The 10,762-nt window shown below is 57.3% G+C and overlaps 1 protein-coding gene and 1 long non-coding RNA gene across 2 annotated transcripts; both read right to left on the reverse strand.

The window, feature by feature from the left end:
* Window positions 1-68: 68 nt before the first annotated feature.
* Window positions 69-1,403, reverse strand: LOC125342054. The gene is made up of 2 exons (XR_007209135.1): window positions 749-1,403; window positions 69-135 (listed from the first exon to the last, which is right to left on the reverse strand). It is a non-coding gene; the product is annotated as an uncharacterized LOC125342054 (long non-coding RNA).
* Window positions 1,404-3,410: 2,007 nt separating this feature from the next.
* Window positions 3,411-10,437, reverse strand: Grm6 (glutamate metabotropic receptor 6). Its single transcript, XM_048333892.1, has 10 exons — window positions 9,919-10,437; window positions 8,041-8,257; window positions 7,624-7,759; window positions 6,640-6,794; window positions 6,180-6,320; window positions 5,896-6,096; window positions 5,300-5,445; window positions 4,587-5,210; window positions 3,732-4,043; window positions 3,411-3,608 (listed from the first exon to the last, which is right to left on the reverse strand). Exons 1-10 carry the CDS (start codon window positions 10,435-10,437, stop codon window positions 3,411-3,413), a joined length of 2,649 nt encoding a protein of 882 aa, XP_048189849.1.
* Window positions 10,438-10,762: the final 325 nt, after the last annotated feature.

Genomic DNA, 10,762 nt, shown 5'->3' on the forward strand with positions numbered 1-10,762 from the left:
GTCAAGTTGGTTGAAGCATGTCTAGCAGGCCATTTAGACTAAATTCTAGCAATTGCTAGGGACTTTTCTCTGCCTGCCCTCAACTGGGTTAATCCCAAGGCAGACGGGGATGTTAGAAAATGCCATATTTCTCTACTGCGCTTTCCTCATGGACGATGGTCTGACCACAGCAAGAGCAGGAAGAACCACTATCCGGGACGCTTCCTGGTTACAGGGTTTGCAAACTGGTCACGTGACATCTTAAGTGGTCCCCACATCGTGCACAGAGGTGGTATCCAGCACACAGACACACACACACACACACACACACACACACACACACATTGAATAGTACTATGAGTCCATCCTCCCACCCTTCCTCTCTCCATTTATCTACCCCACCCCCACCCCCGACTTCATCCCTCTCTCCTCTTCCAGCATGTGGGCTTCTGGTTCCTGTAGGTGAGCCTCAGGGTCTTCAGGATAGGCGCAGCCTCTAGCTGTCTACTTGTTCTTCTCCCCTTCACATTTCCCTCCCTCCCCTGCCCTACTGCCTTTCATCGACGTCAAAACACAAGGCTTTCCCACCCTACTCTGCCCTGCAGCCGGAGGCCTCCTCATCCCTTAGCCTGTGCGATTGTGAGTCCTTACCCCTTGATTTCTCCCACAGGCTGACCATGCTAACACTTTCACTTCTTGCCTATCACACCACCACCTGAGCCACGTTTCCAGCCCCCACCCCTAATAATCACTCTGTAAGCTCCAGGACTTGGAAGTACTGTGATGTATCTGTCATAGCACTATACGTTTTTTAATGAAGAATTATTCCACAGTGCAGCATCTTCATGAAAATAAAAAGCATCCAGTGTTCTAAGGTATGCGAGTTGCTTTTCTGTTGCCTGGTTGTCTAGTTAGATGTTACTAGGAAATAAGGAGTTGTGCTCACCAGTGTACTAATCTCCTTATGACTAGTGTGATCACCAGTCCCTCTACAGTAATCATGCACACTTGTCTGGTCCCAGAAACTAGGGTTTGGGCTGTAGAATATAAACAGTTGTGTTCTCATCCCTGGGGGTAACAACATGTAAGAGCATGTGATAGATACTGTGTACTTAGTGCATATAACTTCATTTAATTTGGATACTTCCCTCTTGTATTATGAGATGTCCATAGGAGGGGCTAGAAGAGGCTCTGGAAAACAAAGTTGAGTGTAGTCACAGATCTACAGCCAGGCGTGGCACAGCTCACAAAGCCACATGGGAAAGACCATGATAGTCAGAGGCAAAAGACAGGGTGCAGGGGAAAGCGTGGGGCCAGTCCTTGCTGGGGTTTCTGAGGGAAAAGCAAGGCAGGCCAGGGTAAAAGGTCTAGGGCTGCCTGGTTTGAATAATGGTGGGCTCTGGGGTGGATGGGGGTCCTCTCAGTTGCCTGATCTTTGTCCCTAGGATGATAAAGGAACAGGAATTTTGCCTCTGGGGGCATGGGCTGGATGGAGGAGGTGTGAACTGCCTAGTTGACATAACAAGTCTGGCTGGCCCTTTGCCAGCATTGGTTAGAACCTGGGGGCAACTTTCCTGGTCAGAAGGTGTTAAAAAAAAATAGATATCAAAACACTTTATAAAATATATTATACAACATGATAGACAACAAGAATCTCTATTTGAAGATGGAAGAGATCAATTTATTAAAGTAATGCAGCTGGTAAATAGTGTGATAAAGCTTCAGGACACACATATTTACCCACTACCCACCATCCTGTGAATATCTGTTTTAGCAGCCTGAACCGATTTAAGTCAATGATCTACAAATGAAGTGTTAAGGCTCACAACTTCCAAGCCAGTCCTTCCATTAATTTGCCTCCCATGCTCTGGCCAGCCTTTTCCATTCAGTCTTCCCATTTAATCCCCCTTTCTCTTGGTTCCTACCTCTGCATTTTATTACTCTTTTCTCCACAGGTTGAAACATCATCTGTGAAACCTCTATAGTTACTCATAGTAACTGTCATTATTTTGTTTCTGTCCATCCAACATGAGGGCTCATTTCCTCCACAACTCCCCATGAATTGGAAAATATTTATACTTTGGAATGTTTCATTTAAAAACCAAAGCTATCTACCCAATAATGAATATATGTGTATATATACATGGAGATGTGTGTGTGTGTGTGTGTGTGTGTGTGTGTGTGTGTGTGTGTGTGTTTTGGTTGGTCATGGGGCTTGAATTCAGGACCTGGGCACCGTCTTTGAGCCCATTAGCTCAAGGCTAATGCTCTACCACTTAGAGCCACAGCTCACTTCCTGTTTTTTGGTGGTTAATTGGAGACAACAGTCTCATAGGGACTTTCCTGCCTGAGCTGGCTTTGAACCACAATCCTCAGATCACAGCCTCCTCAGTAGCTAGGATTACAGGTGTGAGCCACCAGCGCCTGGCTATAACGAATATTTCTGAAGCTGTTAAATGATGGTGGGAAGATATGCCTGGAACTGTGTACCATATTTTAACTGCAGACTGGTAAATAGATAAAGAATCAAGAGAAGACTAAGGGTAAATTCTAGGAAGAGTTACATTTATTTAACAAGAATTCAGTGGACAAAGTAAACGGCAAGGTGTATAATAACTTAGGGAGAATTTCCAAAGGACAAAAGCATAGTAGATGTGACTAAGCTATAAGAAATGTCGAAAATCACAGTAGTGAGAACAAATGGGAATACAGTTAATACCACAAAAGCGCTCCTGGATGTGTCTCAGCACATGGAGTAGAGGTAAAGGAGTCATGAACAGGTGGATAGGCCTCCTCACAGGATGCAATCTTATTCAACTTCAGAAAACTCATAGTGGAAACACCGCAGGGATAATACATATGGGCTAAGCCTCCCATCTGGAACTCCCAAGAACAAGACGTGGATATGAGTGACCTCGTGGAAATGTACCCCAACTCCTTGGCGGCCCCCTACAGCCTTCTGCAGGTCTCTCCTGGGCTCCCAGGGTCTTGCCCAGAATCTGTCCCTCTGTACCAAAAGAATATTTACCAAGCCACAGATACCTTGTTTTCCTTTTAGGGGGATTGCCCCACCCAGGTTCCTGTGAGATTATGGCAGTTGATCAAGGGGTGAGAAATCCCACTCAAACCTGGGCTTCATCATGGTCTTTGAATTTCAGGGAATTCGAATTCAGCCCCTCTCTAGAGGCAAAACCCTTTGGAGTAATCAGGTACAAAGTCTCATGTTGCGGAGAGCACGGCTGAGGGTGAATGTGGAGGAGAGTCCAGCTCTTGCTGAGGACCTGCCTCCACACTGGGTGTGGTCTTCATCGACCTCCTCCCTCCTCCTGTTCACTGTGGACCCGCACTTGATATGGCTTCCACAGTAAATCAAAGGGGAAGACAAGAAAGGCGCGAACAGGGCACAAGCGGTCCCCCTCACAGCTGCCCTGCTACTTGGGGCCCTCTTCGTCCTCACCCTTGGGCTGGGCTGCCATGGTGGAGGTCTTCTTCAGGCTTCGCTTTCTCTTCTGCACGTTCTGCTCCGGATGGAAGAGGATGACGTAGGTTTTGGGCACGTAGAGCATTCCGAGGGACACCGACGCACTCAGACTCAAAGACACGGTCAGCGTGGTGGTTTGGATGTAGATCTAGACCATGGAGGAGGGACAAGGGGGCCTCAGCCCTGTTCTCTCCCTTCCCGCCTCTGTGACAATACAGACTGGAGGTGAAAGGGAAACAAGACTGGGAACCCCACCAGGGCCCCTGATTACCTTCTCCGCTGATTGGGCAGTGCCAAAGAAGATGGGCACAAATGCCAGCCAGATGATGCAGGTGGTGTACATGGTGAAGCCAATGGGCTTGGCCTCGTTGAAGGTCTCAGGCACCCCTCGGGCCTTGATGGCATACACGGTGCACGTGACCATGAGGAGGAGGCTGTAGCCCAGGCAGCCGATAAGGGACAGATCCGACATGTCACACTTGAGGACCCCCCTGGCCTGTTCCGGGTCCACTGTCCGCTGCTCCTCATAGTCGATCACACTGTGTGGGGGCTGGGCTCCCAGCCACGCGATCACTCCCACCACCTGCAGGCATCAACGGCATGTCAGGGACCTGTCCTCCTCCAGGGTCATGCCATCCCTGCCCTCCACCGAGGGCTGACGGTCCCCAGGAGGCTCCTGGCCTATGGAGTGGGTCGCTGAAGGAGCCACCAGGAAAAGGAAGGATCAGACTGTCCTGTGCCACGGCAGGTGGAGAGAAGGGCTGTACGGAGGGACATGGTAGCCGGAGCAGGGCCACTTGAGGGCCTTGTTCTATAGTCTACCATTGCTAGCACCATGTACTCGAACCCCTTCGCGGTGTAGTGGCTGAAATGACGGTCCTATCACATGCCTTTCTTGGCCTCAGTTTCTTGTGCTACAGAATGGAACCCCATCATAATATGTTGAGAGGATATGGTCATGCTGAGCCCGAGTTGCCCGTGTCTATAATCCTGCAGACTCGCATTTATTTTTACCACCGGGGCCTGAACTGGAGGGCGTGACTAGCCGTCGAGTGAGTCGACACTTGAGGACAAGGTCCTGTGTCGCTCCCCTGTGACCCCAGCCCTGTCCCCCGGGGAGACGCACCTGCAGGGAGGTGAGGCTGAAGGTGATGACCAGCTGGGATGTGGGGCTGATGAAGGGCGGCGGGGTGACAGAGCGCTTGCCTTGTTCAAAGATGCGATAGATGCGGTTGGTCTTGGTGAGCAAGGCCGAGTAGCTGAGCGTGGTACCCAGGCCCAGGAAGAGCCTGCGGCCGGCACACACAGCCGCCCCCGGCTCGGCCACCATGAGGAAGGTGATGGCGTAGATGAGGAAGATGCCGGTGAGCAGCACGTAGCTGAGCTCCCGGCCCGAGGCGCGGACGATGGGGGTGTCGTTGTGCCGCACGAAGGTGGCCACCACCGTGGTGGTGGCCATGATGCCCAGCACGGCCAGGAGCAAAGGCGGCGCTGCCCACGGAGAGGCCCAGGTGAGGCGGACCACGGGCGTGGGGCGGCAGCCGGTGTGGTTGGGGGTGGGCCGCATGTCCCCGGGACAGGCCTCACACGTGAACTCGTCCACCTGGAAGCGGTACCCATCGCAGGCCTCGCAGTGCCAACAGCAGGGCACGCCCTTCACCATCTTCTTCCGCTCCCCCGGTCCACAGGGAAGGCTGCACTGAGATGGGGGTACCTCGCGGGGCTCACCTGACCACTGCAAAGCTTCCACCTGGCGCAGATGAAACCCAGGCCCGTGACCCTGCTGCCAGGGACGGAGGGCCCACCGCCTGCACCCGGGGCTGGGCCTGAACCGCTTACATCCAGCCTGAGGGCTTCTGCCCACTGGCCCACGGCCTGGTACCCGCCGCTGCTGGCACTGCCGTTATTCGCCTGGTACTGGAAGATGTCATAACGTCCAGGAGCATCTCCGTTCTCATTGAACATCACCGGGGTTCCTGCACTGCCTGCAGGGAGAGCCCGTCATCCTCAGCCGCCGGCCTCCTGCGCCTCAAGGGCCAGCAGGACAAAGGAAGATGCAGGGGCTCAGGAGAAGAGGCTCCGCACCGCTCATCCAAGCCAGGATGCTACCTCACACCCGCTAGCAGTGCTGGGTGCCGCAGGCTCACACCTGCAATCCTAGCTACTCGGGAGGCTGGAATCTGAGGACCAGGGTTCAAAGCCAGCCCAGGCAGGAACATTGATGAGAATATTTTCCCAAGACTTGATTTCAAGCTCCAGGACACACACACACACACACACACACACACACACACACACACACACAGAAGCAGGGATCAGAACTCAAGTCTGACAGTCATTCTTCAGACCCTTTGCGATCCTACCTTTGCTAGTCTATCCTGGGTCCTGTCAAGAAATCCACCCTTTTACTTTCATAGGGCCCAGCATCTGCTCACCATTGAAACGCACAGCTCGGATATACTGCAGCAGCGTCCGCCCATCCGTGGGCTCCATGGCGGGGCACAGGCCCGTGTGGCCAGGACACAGCGCCTGGTGCATGCTGTGGAGGGCGTGGGCAATGGCGTACACAGCGTCGATCACAAACTGCACCTTTCCCTCTTGCTCGTAGGCAGAGTCCTGGCCGATGCGTTCCTCGCCTGTCCTAGGATGCATGAAGGAAGTGTGCCCGCCTCCCAGACACCAAAGCGGGGCCTCCGGCCTTCTCCCCGGCCGCTCTCACCTGTGCACTTGCGGGCCGAGTCATCCGACTGGCCCCCTGAGCTGGTTAGTTTGCAGTTAAAGTTTTCTTCCCAGAACTCAGCAAACCAAATGTTCCTGCGGTTGTTCTCCAGGGAGCGAGTCATGAAGTAGTGGTCAAAGCCTGAGAAGGAGGAGAGTGACAGACCACCATGCTCCCAGGGGTGGTCCTGGGGCCAGGTTCTCACCTGAATTCAAAGCCACCTGGGGGCCACAGAGAAGAACGGGCTTCCTAAGAACAACTCGGAGTCCACTATTTAAAAAGCTCGTACCCTTGCCCCTTCTGTCTTACTTAGAATATTCTAACCACAGTATCTCACAATCCTAGAGTCTGGGATTCCTAGACGGCTCCTGGTTTGTGGCATGGAACACACAGATGTGGGGGCTGAGCGCCCCCTGGAGGGCACGCTGGGGAGGACAACCAGGGATCTCTGGACTCTCACCATCAATGGATGCTCTTTTGGGCAGGATGGTGATGGCCCCCACGGCCACGTCCTCGAGGCTCAGGATGGGCGAGGTTTTGGATCCCCAGCTGTCTGAGCCAACCCACAGGAAGTGGCCGGTCAGGTTGGCCTGGCGTGTGGCCTCCAGGACCCTCCTGGTAGGAACAGAGCTGGGGGTGAGTGAGGACCTAGGATCCTCTCTGGCTGAGCTGTGGTCCGTTCCCGCTCTTTATCCGTCTGTCACGGTTCACATCACTCACCAGATCCTTGTCAGTCAGGAAAAATGGAGGGGTTTTCTCTAGTCCTCTCTCTGACCCCGGGCCTGCTCCCATGCTCTGTCCACTACAACCACTTCACACTGGCCCTCAGAGGGTGCTGTGGTGGGGTATGGATTGAGCGCATCCCCTAACAGATGGTCCTTGGCGTGGCGAAGGTGGGAGGTGTTGGGACCTTAAGGGGTGGGGCCTACTGCAACATTATTGGCTCTCTGGGGCCTACTCCTGGCCCCAGGGAAGGCTTTGTGGCTCTGCAGGGCCCTTGCTTGGTTCCCTTTTAGTAATCCCGGCCCTGCCCCTCTCTCTGGCTTCCTGGCTCACACGTGGTCTCTCCCTCAAGCCCTTGATGACACCTGCCAAAATGTGATGCAGCCTGGGGCCCTCCCCAGAACCCTTAGGGCGCTGTTTGGACTTTCGGCCTCCAAGACCATGACCTAAATACACCTCTTCTCCTTACAAGCTGTCCAGTGAAAATGGACTCATTGTAGAGAAGCCCTTGGAGTGAAGAACCGAGGCCATTTAGAAGCCATCTCTCTCCCCAGATGTCTCCAGAAGAGCTGCTCTGGGCCCTGCAGGGTGTAGGGCCTGGGGCTGTGGCCTCCTATTGATTCCTTCTGGCTGAGTCTGGGCAGAGGGAAATGGGAGGGAGCGGGGGAGGTGGCCGGGAGCTCCCTGAGAAGCAGGATGATGTCATCGGCCCGGGCCTCACCTGATGTCATCCTCATTGGCAAAGATGATAATGCCCCGGGCATTGGGTGTCTCCATGAGCCTCCGGATGACCTTGTCGAACTCTCCAGGCTTTGGTTCTCTGGGAATCTTGATGGATTGGGCGATACAGACTCCCCCTGGGAGTCAGGGTGCCAAAGTCAGCTCTCATTCCCCCCACCCCCACCCCCACCTGACCCCCACTACCCCTGATTGTAATCGCAGCCCCAGGAGCCTGGCTAAGGGGTCTGGCAGGCCACAGGTAGGGGCTGAGTTCTCTAAAGCAAAGGCACCCGCCCAGCTGGCACAGCACCAGTGACCAGTGCTCCCACCCCTCAGCCCCTGTCACACCTCTGCAGGCTCCTTCACTCCTAGGACCCCAGACTCCTTGGTGCCCGGTCCCCCCTGACTTCTAGCTCACCAGCCTCGCGGGAGATCTGCACAAAGGCCTCGACCCCGCTCTCGCCGTAGTTGCCCTCAGAGGCCAGCGTGGACACGTAGTTCCACCCCAGGGCCCGCACAATGTCCACCATGGCCTGGGCCTGGTACGAGTCGGGTGGCACCACTCGGGAGAAGAAGTCGTAGCGCGTGGAGTCGCTGAGCTCGGGGGCCGTGGAGGCGTAGCTGATCTGGGGTATCTGGAGGCAGGGAGGACAGCCACCCTAAGGAGGGAGGGCAGTGAGGAGCGGTCTGGGGGCCCGTGGGGGATGGGGATGTAGATATGGCCAGGCAGGTTTGGTGGGGGGGGGAGGGGGAGGAGGAAGCCGGGGCCTGGAGGAGGGGCCTGAGAGAGGCCAGGAGGCACCGAGAGGATGGGTATGGAAGGTCCAGGGGCTGGAGCAGGGCAGCAGGTGCAGTTGTACAGGTTGTGTATTGAACAAAGAGATGGCAGCCAAGGAGAATTGAGGGCTGAAATTCAGCCTGTAGCCACTCCACGTGGTGCCTTGCCTGGGAAAAAGGGGTGTCCTCTGAGGAAAGCATGCTCCCTAATTCCCACAGGATGGTGTTCTGGGTGGGCTTCAGCACCCTGGCCCTCCCCCCCCCCCCCAAGGATCCAAGCACACAGGCTGAGCGGAAGCTGCATCACAGGGAACTGTGAAAACTGGGGTTTATCTGTGTGCATTAGAGCTGTGAACAGCAGGGATTAGAGCTGAGCCCTTGGTGGGGGTTGTGAGTGTGAACAAACGGGGGGGGGGGGCCAGGCAGTGCTGGGAGAGTCTAGAAAAGGGGGAAGGGTGTGGTCTGAACCAGGTTGGAGAAAAATGCACTCAGGAGCCACGGAGGAAAGGGAGTTCGGGAAGGGGAGGCTCCTGGAAGAGGAGATTGGGGTTCCTCTGGGGCTGTTTGCTTCTGAAGAAAAAGGTGGAGCGTGGACATAATGTGGGGGGAAAATGGGGAGAGGAGGAAAGAGGGGGGAAGGAGGGAGAGAGAAAAAGAGGAAAGACAGAGAGAGAGAGAGAAGAGACAAAGGGAGGGGAGGGGTTCTAGGCTCCCCATCACCTGCCCCCCTCAGTTACAGTCCCCACGAGGCCCCTGAATGCATTTGACTCTGAGATTTCTTCTTGGACCTGTGGTGGGGTCGAGGGGGGGGGGAGTGGGAGGAGGAGGGAGGAGGACAGACAGGTAGACAGAACCGAGAGCACTGGGCAGGGCTGAGGACCGCAGGTAATGCCCACACTGGGGGTGGGGTGGTAGAAGGCGGGGACACACAGGGTGGCCACCCAACTTCTGCAGTGCCATGGAAGGTATGTCTGCGCCCCGCACAGAGGTAAGGGGGGGGGGGGTCTCAGCAGATGCCAGAGGTCACAAGCATGGCAGACACAGACAGCTCCCAGGCCAACTGAAACTCTCAGAGTGCTAAGAGCAAAGCCTCCGCCCTCACAGAGAACTGGAGGGCAAAGGCCCTTCCCAGAGCCAGGTCAGAGCTGCCGGGCAATCCTTGGGGGCGAACCCCACGCCTCCTTTTGCTGGACACCCCCCCCCCCGCCCGCCCCCGTGGCTCAGGCCTGTAATCCTAGCTAGTCAGGAGGCTGCAACATGAGGACCCGTAGTTCGAAGCCAGCCAGGGGTTAGGAAAGTCCATGAGACTCATCTCCAATGAACCACCCCCAAAAAGCCAGCAATGGAGCTCTGGTTCAAGTGGTGGAGCGCCAGCTGTGAGTGGAAAAAAAATCTCAGGGACAAGCGCCCAGGCCACGAGTTCAAGCCCCAGGACCGGCACCAAACCAAACCAACCAACCAACCAAGAAGGCGGGCGGGGGGGGGGGGAGGGCACAGGGGCGCCGCCCGCGGCCCTCACCGCGAACAGGCGCAGCACGTTGGCCACCATGATGGAGACGGAGCTGGCGGAGGCGCCCACCACGGCCACCACGCGCTCGGGGGGCGCGGCGCGCAGCGGCGGGGCGCCCCCGGGGCAGCGCAGCCCGGCCTCGTCGCCGTCGCCGCGGCCCCGGATCAGCGCCTGCACGAAGCTCAGCGCCTGCTCCAGCGCGTGCGTGTCCCGCGAGCAGGTGTCGAGCAGCCGCGCGCCCAGGCGCACGCCGGGCAGCAGCCGCGGGTCGGCGTTGACGCGGTCCAGCGCGTACAGCATGGCCTCCAGCCGGTGCACGCCCTGCTCCTTCTTCAGCGGCCCGCACGCCGCGCCCGCCGCGCCCCGCGCGTGCACCGGGAACAGCCCGCCCAGCGTCAGCCCGCCCGCCAGGCGCACCGAGCCCGCCGCGCGCGCCACGCCCGCCCGCGCCAGCCACGCCAGCAGCGCCAGCAGCGCGGGCAGCGCCGGCAGACGCCAGGCCCCGGCGCCACCCCGGGCCCGCGCCATCCGCCCCCCCCCACCCCCGCGAGCCCCGGCACGCTCGGAGCTCTCGATCGGCCCACCCACCCCCGCCCCGGGGGCCCCGGCCCCGGCCCCGGCCCCGGCCCCGGCCCCAGGGGAAGAGAGTTGGCTGAACCGGCCGGGCCACCTCGCGCTCTCCTCCCCTCCCCTCTGGACCGATCGATCAATCGATCGCCGTCCCCACGCCTCCTGCCCTGCCCTGGCCGGACCCCCCCCCCCCCCCCGGCCTGGCCTTCTTGGGGCGCCCCCAGCCCCCCGCAGCCTCTCTCTCGTCCACCTGCGCCTGCTGCGGCCGGCCGCTCAGGACAAG

The sequence above is a fragment of the Perognathus longimembris genome, chromosome 25 (genome assembly GCF_023159225.1).
Source record: "Perognathus longimembris pacificus isolate PPM17 chromosome 25, ASM2315922v1, whole genome shotgun sequence".
Taxonomy (NCBI): Eukaryota; Metazoa; Chordata; class Mammalia; order Rodentia; family Heteromyidae; genus Perognathus; species Perognathus longimembris.

Bases quoted from the DNA above. Each gene is read 5' to 3' on its own strand.
- Grm6 (XM_048333892.1), bottom strand. From the start codon at position 10,437: ATGGCGCGGGCCCGGGGTGGCGCCGGGGCCTGGCGTCTGCCGGCGCTG. The intron at 5,211-5,299 runs GTAAGCGGTTCA...CATCTGCGCCAG, and splicing joins CAGAAGCCCTCAGGCTGGAT to GTGGAAGCTTTGCAGTGGTC. The intron at 3,609-3,731 runs GTAATCAGGGGC...TCCATGGTCTAG, and splicing joins CTGCCCAATCAGCGGAGAAG to ATCTACATCCAAACCACCAC.